Source organism: Pan troglodytes, chromosome 13, assembly GCF_028858775.2.
Source record: "Pan troglodytes isolate AG18354 chromosome 13, NHGRI_mPanTro3-v2.0_pri, whole genome shotgun sequence".
NCBI lineage: Eukaryota > Metazoa > Chordata > Mammalia > Primates > Hominidae > Pan > Pan troglodytes.
In genome coordinates, this window is record NC_072411.2 from 112,280,596 (window position 1) to 112,294,449 (window position 13,854).

The 13,854-nt window shown below is 35.4% G+C and overlaps 1 protein-coding gene across 8 annotated transcripts in view; it reads right to left on the reverse strand.

Annotated features, from left to right (window-relative positions):
- The window catches only part of KANSL1L (KAT8 regulatory NSL complex subunit 1 like), a 149,888-nt gene that overhangs the window by 17,704 nt on the left and 118,330 nt on the right, over positions 1-13,854 (reverse strand). For all 8 annotated transcript variants that reach the window (XM_009444180.5, XM_516062.9, XM_016950419.4 and 5 more), the window contains exons 7-8: positions 4,694-4,859; positions 1,188-1,295 (exon numbers count right to left, since the gene is read on the reverse strand). In XM_009444180.5, coding sequence (XP_009442455.1) covers positions 1,188-1,295; positions 4,694-4,859 — 274 coding nt within the window. The remainder of the gene's footprint in view (positions 1-1,187; positions 1,296-4,693; positions 4,860-13,854) is intronic.

Here is a 13,854-nt window from a genome sequence, read left to right on the forward strand (position 1 = left end):
GAAAATTGACAACTTTAGTTATGATACTGTCTTCTGACAGGAACAGGATATTTCTCTCCATATAGGAATGTCCTCATGTTTCTCACTGAACTTTTGAAGTAGTCCTCATGTAGGTACTTGTTAAGTTTGATTAAAAATACTTTATATTTTCATTGTCAATATGTCTAACAGAATTTATTCCTTTACATAGGCTATCTAGTTACTATTGGTACTTATAAAAGCTGCTGATTTTTATAAATTTATTTTATAATAAGACCCCAGTTCTAACAGGTATTCATTTGACTCGAGTTTTTGAGGTAGATTATTTCATGTAGAAATAATTTATCTTAAATTTATATGACTTTTCTGATGTTTAGATTTTAACTTTGTAGATAATCAAAATATGTTGTTTTCTTTCTTCTTCTAATTGCTTCCAAGCATAGAACTCACCCACATTTACAGAACTCATAAACATTTCATTATAATTTCCTCAAGTTTTATTTTGTAGTTTTAATGTTTTATGTACAATTCTTGGAATTAACTAGAACTTATTCTGATTCATAGCATTAAATGAGTATGTAAAAGAATTTTACTGGGAAAGACTCTCTCCATGAGAACCAATGGTTCTCCACTTTCCCACTAACATACAATTCTTCCCTGATATATAATCAACTAAAGAGTTTACTTCATTGATCTATTTTCTTAAATATAAACAAAATAGATTCTACATTATTATAGATTTTTGTCATGTTTCCATATGTGCTTGGGCTAGATTTTCTCTAAACTTTTTATAATAATTCCTTTTATATTTTCCCCTGTTTAGTCTTCCCATTGTGCTTTAGAATTATTATAAGTTAAACAAATTCTATGAGAACTTAGAGTTACATTACATTAATCATATGAACTATTAGGAAGAATTTATATATTTATTGATCTTACCATACAGAAATGCTGTTTCTCCACATTTATTTAAATTTTTATTATATTTATCAGTAATAGTTCATAATTACAATTCAATAGGTATCGCACATTTCATGTTAAGATTGTTCTTGTATTTTATGTGTACATGAGTTGTAAAAAGTGAGTATTAAAAATTAAGGATTTTCATTTATTCTTTTCTTAGATTTTATTTTTCTTAGAATGCAAAAATAGTAAGTATAAAGACATAAAAAGGCATATAGAGTACAAGAACTGTAAATGTGACATACCAGGTGATGGAGATATGATATATTCATCTACAAATTTATTTTCAGCAAGATTGCCTTTTATTTCAGTCTTTTTTAACAGTGTTTCAAAGTGAAAATGAAGAGGCACATCTGGAAAAATAAAATAAAAAAGGTATTTTCAAATACCACTCTTTGTAATACTAGGATTACAGATTGTAACATTAAAATTGCTTTCTTTCTATAAATAGCACATAAGCTTAAGAAAATAAGCAAAAGTTTGAGATGTAACAACTATCGGAAGTGACAAAATACTCTTTCCAAGCATGTTGGTAGCAGTATTTTAGAAATTACTGGTTAGGTGCACTTAATCAACAAATTAAAAAGCTAACAGAGAAACAACTTCATGAACTTCCTAAAATAGTACATAAGATGAACAGTAATTTTAAGTATTAATAAATACTATTCACAGATGAATGGAAACAAATATACCCAAGAAGTCTTTAAGAAAACCTACACCCAAATCTGGCTGACTCTAAATCCATTCCATCCCATCCCTACAAACTTTGCATTTGAAATAATGAAGTTTCCAAAAAATTACACGCTTTTAACGTCTTGGGAGAAAACCACTATAAGTCAGATGCAACCTTTTATGAAAACATCAAAGTTCACATTCCCTTAATTTACCATATTATATATCACAATGAATATACTTTTATAAAGATTAAAACCTATTGACAAGCTAGTTTTGTTTTTAAATAGAGGCTTGGAGACTTTCAATTCACTATGTTTATATTCTGTACTCTCACAACCAAAGAGGAGTTAAGCAATGAAGTAGTTATGCTTCACATTTACTAAAGGTTTTTTCTTTCAGCCAAGAATGAAAAAACAAAATCATCTTAAAAAGCATTTATTAAGAGACACCTAACTTTTCCTTGAGAACATATTTTATAAAGCAGTTGATAATAATGAAAATTTGGCTATTGAAAGAAGGTACTTTAAGGAAACTCATTTGAATACATAAATGAGGATAGACCCAGAAAGGGCCTAGATTTCATTTTTTATTTGTTTTTATTCTTGAGACAGGGACTGGCTCTGTTGCCCAGGCTGGAGTGCAGTAGCATGATTCTGGCCCACTACATTCTCAATCTCCTGGGCGCAAGCAATCCTCCCACCTCAGCCTCTCAAGTAGCTGAGACTACGGGTGCACAACTCCATGCCTGGCTAATTAGAAAATTCTTTTCTTTAGAGACAAAGTCTTATTATGTTCCCAGACTGGTCTTGAACTCTTGAGCTCAAGCAGTCCTCCCACCTCAGCCTCCCAAAGTGTTGGGATTACAGGCATGAGCCACTGTGCCCACCTGGCTGGGTCTGGATTTTAAACAGAAAAAAATGATCTCTTCTTCAAATAATGTATCTTAGTGGCAGATCCATACTCAGGTGTGGAAAAATATGCAAAACAAAAATTAGTTCATGAGTATCATCATGGAGTTTGTACCAAGGGACAGAGGTAAGATGAGTTTGAATCTTGATATTATGATCATATGAAAATTAGGTGACAAAATGGGATTAGAAATTAAATATTCTCCTTTAAAATGCTCCTTAAACATTTCAGGATTCTGATATTTTCCAATTACCTGAACATAAATTTGTTGCATTTGTTTCTCCAAAGCAATATTATACTTATGAGGAGAGTATCACCAATTCTACCACTGTTCTTTGCGATTTGTGGGAAAACATGATCTAACAAGAAAAGGTCCTTGTTCGGTCTATGTGCCTTTCTTAATACCCGCACGTGACCTGTCAGCTTTTGTAAAAATATTTCATTGCTTTGAAACATTACCTTTCAGTTGTTTTAAACTAGAATGCGAGTACCTTGAGGGATTTATTTGTATTTATACTCCTAGCATTTATTTAGTACTTACATATAGTAGGTATTGAGATTTTTATTGAATGTAAGAAGGAATGGATATCATGAAATAGTAGATAAACAATCTAATCTCATTTATTAGAGGGGGCATAAGAGTCTTAGGATAAAGAGTATTTATACCAGCTCTCAGGGTTATGTCATCAGAGAAATATATTTGCTAATAAGAAAACAGGCAGTAAAGTAATGGTGAGTAGTTTGGTTCTGGAGAATGACTACCTCAAATTCTGGCTCATCATTTATTAGCCGAGTAATCTTGGATGAGTAGTATCACGAAGCTTAGTTTTCTCATATGTAAGATGAACAGAACAAAGATATCTATTCTCATGGAGTTGTGGGAATTAAACAAGAAAATGTAATGTGCTTAATATATACAAGGCTCAGTATATGCTAAGACTAAATGTTAGCTACATTATTATTGTTATATGGATTATTATTTTGTCATATTATTAAGGTTTCCTCAAATATAGAATAAAATAGTTCTTGTTAAAAACTTAAATCAAGGTAATGGGGTAGCTAAGAAACCACTCTACTACTGATAAAAACTAAATTGAGATTCAGGGCAGGGAGACAGGTTCAAAACATAGTGCTTTACAAATAAATCAGTCCCTTGATTTTGAGAATTTAAAAGACCATCAGAACCATAAGCGGAAAATGGAACAAAAGCTAAGTTGAGATATCCCCCAGTAAAGAAGAACCGGAGATAACCAATGCAAGGGATGTTTTCTTTCTCCCCTAAATATTTACTTTAGTTCCAATACAGACAAGAGTGTAAAGGTTCCACAAAAATCAAGAACCGAAAATTTAAAACCACCTAGAGTAATCCTAGCATTTTTGGGAGGTTGAGGTGGGAGGATCACTTGAGGCTAGAAGTTCAAGACCAGCCTGGGCAATATAGTGAGACCCCATCTCTACAAAAAAATTTAAAAATTAGCTGGGTGTGGTGTCATGCACCCAAGTAGTTCCAGCTACTTGGGAGGCTGAGGTGGGAGGATTACTTGAGCCCAGGAGGTCAAGGCTGCAGTGAGCTATGTTCACGCCACTATACTCCAGCCTGTGCAACAGTGCAAGACCCTGTCTCAAAACAAAACAAAACAAAACACTTTAGAGATGTAAGGATGTATAAGCCTCATTTACTCAGTTATAAAGTACAGATACTCTTGAGGTTGACTATACTTATAGGTACGCAGTTTTCTTCCCTCTGCATTGAGAAATTCAATGCAAATTATAAATGGAGAAATATTTTATGACAGGGAAACCTCCATGTATAACAGCACATTAGAAAAAGAACACGAATTACCATTACTCAGAAACATTTCAACAGCACAGCCATGTTACCAATAAAATGCTCAAAATTTAACAAGATAAAAACCTAGTAATTTCCCAAAGTAAATCAAGTTGGTTTAGAAGGAATTAAAGAATCAACTTACACAGATAGAACATTAACCGTGCATGTGACTAGATTAATTCCTCTACAACAAATTTAATTGTCAAGGCATTGCTTAGTTCTAATATCTACTGAAAAAAATTGATAAAATAAGATTTATTAGATTCTCTGTATTTAGAGGATTAGATTTCAGTACAGAAAATATCGTTACTTAGAAATTGTTACAAGGAGGCTTACCTGATGGCAATGATAGAACAGAATGGAAAGAGGAATCTAACTCTGATACATGTTGTCTTAATAGGTAAGACTCCGAATTGTGTTCATAGCTACTCCAAGTTGAAGCTGATTGCAGGCAAGGCATTTGTGTAGTGTTTAAAAATGTTGTTTCTTTTGAAGGCAAAGTCTGCAAGGAAAAACCGTATTAGAATATCACAGCCAAAGCATCCATAAATGGCATATCTCTACATTTATTTAGGTTATCTTTAAATAAAATTTTCCAGTTCTACAAAAGTTTTACAAATATTTTGCTAGATGTTTTCCCAATTAACTTTAATATTTATTAATTCAATCATAAAAGGGATGTAAAAATATAATTAACTTTTATATATTGAATGTATTCTACAACTTTGCTATAAACTTTCTTTTTCTAATAATATATAGCTTCTTCTAGTCTTTGATTATCTAAACATACTAGCTGGGAATGATAACTGTAATTTTTTTCTTTCAATCCTACTAGTTTTTTTTTAGGGAGTTCCAACCATGCTGGATGGGTTCACCAATTCAATAATGAATAAAAATGATCAAAGGAGACATATGTGTTTTGTTCCTGATTGTAATGGGAATGCTTTTAATTTATCAGAATAAGAATGATATGGATTGCAGGGTTTGTTTTTTGGAGGGGGGTATGGTTCTTTATCAGAATATATTCCTAGCTTGCCAAAAGAACTTGAAAAAAATATATTAATGTTGAATTTAATCATATGCTTTTTTTGAACCTAATAAAATGATTACATGACTTTTCTTCTGTACTCTATTATAAAGTGACAAATTGCATTAACAGATTTTATTTTTTATTTTATTTTTTTGAGACAGTCTCGCTCTGTTGCTCAGACTAGAGTGCAGTGGCAGGATCTCGGCTCACTGCAACTTCTGCCTCCCGGGTTCAAGCGATTCTCCTGCCTCAGCCTCCTGAGTAACTGGGATTACAGGCACGTGCCACTGCGCCCAGCTACTTTTTGTATTTTTAGTGGAGACAGGGCTTCACCAGTTGGCCAGGCTGGTCTCGAACTCCTGACCTCAAGTGATTCAGCCTGCCTCCATCTCCCAAAGTGCTGGGATTACAGGCGTGAGTCACTGCGCCCGGCCGCATTAACCGATTTTTAACATGTCAAACCAAGCTAAGGTTATTCTTGAAGAATCCTGCTAGGAGTTTATCAAGTTTATTAACCTCTTCAAGGAGCCAGTAACTGGACTTGTTCACTTTCTATATTGTGTGCATGTTTTATATTTCATTGATTCCTACTTTGCTTTAAGATTAATCAAATATTTTCTTAAATTTTTCCCATCTCTTAATTTTAATTTATTCATTCTTTTACTTGTTTCCATAGAGATTACAATGTGCATCCTTAGCCAGCTGGCTTTTACAGTATAATACAAATTATTCCTTTTACCATTTCCCTGGAAATACTAGGACATTAGAACTCCATTTACTCTCCTGTTTTTGCATTACCATTGTTAGGCATTTTAATTCTATATATATTTATGACCTCACAATATATTGGTGTTATTGTTTGTATCATCAACATTCATGAATACCACCCATATATTTATCTCATCTCATTGCTCATAGCTCTTTCCTACAGTTCCCTACTTCCATGTGGGATGATATTACTTCTCCCTTTGCTACTATCATAGTGTAGGTTTGCTTTCTCCGAATTCTCTCAGTTTTTACTTGTCTGAAACATTTGCATCTTACCACTTTTAAAGATATTTTTATGAATACAGAATTCTGGGTTGGCTTTTTTTTTTCAGTACTTTAAGGATACTTTCATTCTTCTGGTTCTCATTATTTCTGGTGATTAGTTAGCTCTAGGTTTTATTACTGCCCCCACTTGAAAGCAATGTGCCTTTTTTGCTCTGGCTGCTTTTAATATTTTCTCTATGTCTTTACTTTTTTAGCAGGCTTACCATAAGATTCTGTCTTGGTCCATTCAGACTGCTATAACAAAATACCATAGACTAGGTAAATAATAGAAATTTACTTCTCACAGTTCTGGGGACTAAAAAGTACTAGATCAAAGTGCTGGCAGATTTAGTGTCTGACAAAGGTCTACTTTCTCACTGATAAGATGGCTATAACCTCAAATGATGGAAGGAAGAGCTTTCTGGGGTTCCTTTTATAAGGGCACTAATTCCATTAATGACCTCATGACCTAATAACTTCCCAAAGGCCCTATCCAAATAACATCACATTGGGAATTAGGTTTCTACATATGAGTTTTGGGGGAGACTCATTCAGTCTATAGCATTGCATCCAAGCCCCCCAAAATACATGTCCTTCTCACATGCAAAATATTTCATTCCATCCCAGCAGCCCAAAAATCTTAACTAATTCCAGCATCAACTAAAAAATTCCAAAGTCCAAAATCTCATCTAAATATCATCTAAATCAGATATGGGTGAGACTCAAGGTGTACAATTCATCCTGAGGCTGTGAACCTCTAAAACCAACATATTACGTGCTTCCAAAATACTATGGTGGGAGAGGCATAGGATAGATATTCCTATTCCAAAATAAAGGAATAGGAAAGAAGAAAGAAATGACAGGTTTTGAGCAAACCAACCCAACACGGCAAATTCCATTAAACCTGAAGGCTCCAGAATAACCTTCTGCTTGATGCTTTGCCTTCCAGACCCAGTAGGCTATGGTCCCATCTCCACAGCTATTGGCTGCAGTCCCAAGCTTGTGGCTCTTCCAGGTGGTTATTCTGCCTCTGCCATTCAAGGTGACTTGGGGTCAAGGGCCTGTGGCTCTCCTAGGCTAGAATCATGCATGAGTGGCTTTGCCACACATAGCCTAAGCCATGGCTCCCTAAGTGTTGGCAGAGACTGTGTAGACACCACCAAAATCTACCACCTGTGCTGCCTACAGGGTTGGCCATCACAGCCTAAACTATATCAGGCCCACCAGAGCCACACTTTAGAGAAGCCAGTGGTGGGGAGCAGAACCCATAATGTAAGGTTCTATTGGGCAGTGCATGCTGAGAGGTCTCACAGGCTCAGGTGGCTCCATATTTGAAACTTCTTTGCCCGAAGGGACTTTGCACTCTGGGCCTATGCTGGGAGGGGCAGCCTCCATTATCTCTAAATTGCCTTCAGGGCCATTCTTCTATTGTCTTCTATTGTCTTGGAGAATATCTCCTGGCTTCTGTAGAGAGGGCTGATTGATACTAATGTCTTTATCAAAAGGCTCCTTGGCCATACCCTCAGTGTTTTCTCCAAAGCAGGCTTTCTCTTTCTTTACAATATGAATAGGCTAAGACTTTTCTAAATCTTTTAAGTTCTGCTTTCTTTTTGATTAACAGTTCCTCTTGTAGTCATTTCTTCTGGCATTCTATCATATGCAGTCAGAAGGAGGAACCAGGTTGGTCCTTCAGCAATTTTCTAAGAGATTTTTTCAGCCAAATAACCAATTTCATTGCTTGCAATTTCTACCTTCCACAAGACACTAGAACATGAATACAATTTCACCAAGCTCTTTGTCACTTTATAACAAGGATCACTTTTCCTCTAGTTTCCAATAACATGTTCCTCATTTCCATCTGAGGTTTTATCAGAATGGCTTTAATGTCTGTATTTCTACTAACACTCTGTTCAGGATTATTTAGGCATTCTCTAAATAAAATGCATTTAAAGGCATTCCTTTTAAATAATCATTTAATAGTTTTTCCCATCTAAATCCAGTATCAGAATCACTTGAGTATCTGTCTCTATTGTCTGTTTTTCCTCTTGAATTTTGGTCATGTAGTCCTTTTCACCATGCTTACTAATCTTTGATTCAATGACAGATGGTATGTTTTAAAAACCACATAGGTTCCAAAGGATGTGATCTTTCTCTAGTGGGAGTTCTCTATCCCCACTACTAGCTAGATAAAATAGAGACTTCTCTCCTTAATCTGAGAGTATGAGCAGTTAAATCTGGGTTGCAGCCCTAGTATGATTCATACATATGATTTGCCCCTCAAGGTTTTCAACCAAATATTTGATTTATTTGATAGAATTATCCCCAGTCATCCAGACCTCTAATCTTAAGAGTATACTGAACAATGCCACCCTGCTTATAAGGGACTTTTGCCATTTATGTGTTAAGCATCCTGCTCTGTGCAGCCTCCGTATTCATCAAATGTTCTGAGGAAAACATTGGTCAAAAATGCTCTGAAGTGAAAACTGGCCATGTGCTTCATGCCTCCTAAAACATCACCAAAAGCATCCCCATAACTATCATTACTGGCATTTGCATCAAATTTAAAAATTCCTGCCAGAGCTTCAGGGTAATAGTGGTTGCAGAAGCCAGCTTCTGGAGACCTAAGTTAGACTTTCTCCTCTAACCTTTATTTTTATTAATTCTTTTTTCATATTTTCCATTTATTATTTCTCTCTGTGCTGTCTTTTGTGTAATTTTATTAAGCTTGATCTTTCAATGCAATTCTGTCTTTAGCTCTGTCTATACCCTTTTTAATCATATTAGCAATTTTCTGATGTATTTTCCTTAAAAAAAATTAAACTTATTTTTACATTTTGTATGGATAATTCTAATATTTGAAGTTATTTTGTAGGAATATGTGTGTGTATATATGTGTGTGTATATATATACACACACACATACATATACACATTTTAGAGAGATTTATTTTGTATATTCATATGCATGCATATATTAATACATACGTGTATGGTTTTGTTTTTGTTTGTTCATTTCTGCTGACTCTCATCATGTGGCCTTAGTGTTGTGTGTTCTGTGATTTTTTTTCTTATTGGGAATTCATTTTTGTTGAAACTTTGTTCATGGGACATTTGGAAGCTTCTGTTGAGAGTTTATTCCCCTAGAAAGGATGTCTATTTGTCTGAGCCAGCCATCTAGAACTACTGTTCTAACCTATTTTAAAACCCAATTCTTATCTTCAAAACAAAAACAAAAACACTTGAGTAGCATGATTTCAAACTTCAAAAATAAAAGAGGCCTGACTTATTATAAATTCTATGCAGGCACTCTATTTTCCCTTTCCAACCACAGCCCAAGGCTAAGAAAGGCAAGTTCTCTGCATCTCTGTACAGTAGATCTGAGTTCTAGTTCACCCATTCACAAAGTCTATAGCCGGCCATTGGAGACTCTTGGCTTTATGAAGGATTTCTAAAATGACTCCTCACATCTTTCAGGTTTTTGCCTCCAGTCACTCTCCAGAATATAAAATAAAAACTTCTATGGAGTTTAATTGGAAAATATTCATAAGAAAGCTTCAGAATTCAATGGGTCACTTCTTTCTCTGGATTCTTAGTATGTTTCTCTTCCACCCCCCCACCCCTCCATCCACCACACTTCTCTTTCCTCTCCCTTTCTCTTATTCTGAGGATTTTTTTTTTAACCAGATGATTTATGTATTATACAAAATATTCTTTATATTTTACATTCTATTTTGTGGTACCTGGAGGTTTTTCTATGGTAATGTTCCTACCATACCACTGGAGTCAGAAGTGCAGAATTGGACCTAGCAACTGAAAGGTCACTCTGACCTTTAAAAAATTGTTTCAGGGAGGCTGAGGTGGGAGGATCACTAGAGCCCAGGAGTTTGAGTCCAAAGTGGGCAACATAGTGAGACCCTATTTTTAAAAGAAAAATTTTCTTTCAATAAAATGATTTTGTTGGCTGCCGTACTGTAGTAGGAAATTAGAAGCTAAAATAAGAAACTAGACATTATAGTGTTTCTCAAGGAATGCAATGTGTGACAGATGATCACAGACACTTTCAAACTTGTTGTGAGAAAAGATATTAAGTAATAGCTACAATTGGAGTTGCTATTAAAAAATCAGTTTTGATAGTAGAAAAGGCATTTTCATTTCTGCCCATGAAGGAGAACAGCTATAGGACTGATGTCAAACAACTGTTTTCAGAACTTGGACAATAGGCAGCACATGAGTGTTATCTCTGGGAAATGAACAACAAATGAGGTGATCCTCTAAATCTACCAGTTTGTTGCATGGTGGTATATACCCAGACTTTGGCACAAAGAAGGTGGCTCAAGTAGGGAGTAGCAGTCTAGCTGACTGGCAGAGACAGATGTTTGAGTTGGGGAAGGACGAGGCAGCTGTCATTTGCAGAACAGAATGCCAGAAAAGAAGTTAAGCCTAGAAAGGCTCCAGAAATCCTCACAGGGTGTCTTTCAATCTTTTGCTAAATAATAATCTATGTATGCATACAGTGAAACAACACCAGGCAAATTTAAGAACAATTAATTCCAGGGGGCAGAAAAAAGGCATAAGAAAAGAACAAAAAACATGGGAGAAATAAAAAACAAATGGCAAGATGGTCAATTTAAACCTAACCCTATCAAAATTACATCAAGTATAAATGGTCTAAGCACTTCTAATTAAAAGGCAGAAACTTCAGACTGGATAAAAAAGCCACACCCAAATATATAACATCCACAAGAAAACCACTTTAAATATAAAGTAATAGGTAAAAGCAAAAGTATAGAGCAGACATACCACTCAAGCGCTAGCCGTTAGATTGCTGAAGCAGCTATATAAATATAGTAGTCTCCCTTATCTGCAGGGGATACAGTGGATGCCTAAAACTTTGAAGAGTGGCAGGTGCGTGGTTCACACCTATAATCCCAGCATTTTGAGAGACCATGGCAGGAGGATAGCTTGAGCCCAAGGAGTTCAAGACCAGCCTGGGGCAACATAGTGAGACCATCTCTACAGAAAAAAAAAAAAAAAAAAAAAAAAAATTAGCTGGGCACAGTGGCACACACCTATATTCCCAGGTACTTGGGAGGCAGAGGTGCAGGATCACTTGAGCCCAGGAGGTTGAGGCTGCAGAGAACTGTGATTGTACCACACTCCACTCCAGGGCTCAAGTGATCCTCCCACCTCAGCCTCCCGAGTAGCTGGGACTATAGGTGCACACCACCACACCCAGCTAATTTTTGTATTTTTTTGTAGAGACAGGGTTTCCCCATGTTTCCCAGGCTGGTGTCAAACTCCTGCGACCAGCCCAAAGTGCTGGGATTACAAGAATGAGCCACCATATCCAGCCCATACACTCTTTTCAAGTGTGCATGGAATGTACATGATGAACATTCCATGGCAGGAGGATCACTTGAGCCTTTAACATATCTTAATATTTAAATCTACATAAATACTATTGCTATGGAGAACTAATTCTGGGCCCATTTGTTTATACTTGAGCTAGTTCCCACATACTTTATAACTGTTAAGTCAGTATCTGGTAGTCCTGTCTACCCTCCTCCCCTTCTCTTCATGGACCTTTATTTGTCCATATTCACTTTTGAATGTTAAGTTTCCAAAATAGACAGCTGGTATTTTGACTAAGATTACCTTAAATTCAGGAAACTGAATGTCTCCCACTTTTAAGTCTTTATATCCTATATAAAAGTTATAAATTTGTTTCCATAGTAGTCATATATATAGTCAATTCTCAGAAAATTGACAGTATGCTTTTGGGAATGTACCTTGTTTTTAATATATTTTTAATTGGTTATTAATAATGTGGAAAAATAGTATTAGTTCTAATAATTTATTGATTCTGTTGGATTTTCTATGAAATTACTTCATGTGAAAATAATGACAGTTTTATTTCACCCTTACAATCAAAAAAATTTTCCTTCAGAACTTTGGAGACATTATTCTATTTTCATCTGGAGTCATTAATGAGAATTTCAATGGCAATTTCATTCTTACCCATTATAGGTCATAGTTTGCTTTTGTTAGCGGTTTTCCCTTCGAAGCTTTAACATCTTATCTTCTAGATATTCAGAAATTTCATGAGAATCTGTTTAGGAGTGGGCTGTTTATTTAATTCACAATGCTCAAAAGTTTGTGGGCCTTATCAAACTGAAGACATCATGTCTTCTTTTTGGCTGTGGAAATAGTCATGTATAATTTCTCTTTGTGTTCTGGGAGATTTATTTGACTCTATTTTCTAGTTCTTATACTAAAAAATTTTAATTCTAGCTATTTTATTTTAAATTTCTTTCTTTCTTCTTTCCTTTTTTTTTTTTTTTTTTTTTTTTTGAGACAAGGTATTGCTCTGTCACCCACGGTGGAGAGTGGTGGCACGATCTATCAAGACTCACTGCAGCCTCTACAGCCTGGCTCAAGCAATCCTCCCACCTTATCCTCTAGAGTAGCTGGGACTAGAGGTGGATACCACCATACCTGGATCATTTTTAAATTTTCTGTAGAGACAGTATCTCACTATGTTGCCTAGGCTGGTTTTAACTCCTGGGCTTAAGAGATCCTCCTACTTCAGCCTCCCAAAGTGCTGGGGTTACAGGCCTGAGCCACCACACTAGGCCTTATTTTAAATTTCTAAAGGCACTTTTTGTTTGTTTGTTTGTTTCATGATTGTTTCTTTAGTACAACAGGCTGCCCTGGAAGTTATTGTCTGTTCTTTGAATTATTAATTTCTACCAAGGTCAGCTATATTCTCCTTCTTGCTGATGGCTTTTCCTTAATATGTTTAATGACTCAGAAATACTGGAAATGCTTTAACTCTAAATCTCTGTGTGGTTTGTTCCCTCCTCACTTCAATCAAGTCTCTAATCAAACGTCAGTTATTCCAGAAAGGACTTCTGACTCTCCTATCTAAAATAAACTCCTTTTTCCTAGAATTTTCTATCTCCTTATTTTAGTTCTATTTTTTCCCCCAAAGCACAGCATTAGTTAACATTTACACTTTTTCTCTCAATTAAATGTAAGCTCTATGAAGGTAGGAACCCTTTCTGTCATGTTCACCACAGTATCTCCAATGCCTAGGCACTGTGTGGCACACGGTAGGTACTTAATATTTCTTTACTAGAAGATAGGAGGAGGGAAGGAAGAAAAGAAAGAAGGAAAGACATAATAAGTAGGTTATTCTAAATAGTTGTATATGCCTCTGCTATTGTACATGAGGCTCTATTTCCTCAATAGGAGTCCTTCCTAAATGGAAAGACAATAAATTTTGCATACATTGGCTTTGCACATATGAACTGGACTTGTCAACTTGGCAGGCTTAACCTGGTGGAATTCTGCATCTCTCAAGTCTCATTCATGTTAAGCAGATGCTAACTAACCTTATGCTCATCAATATGAAAGGGAAGCATGAATGATAGCAT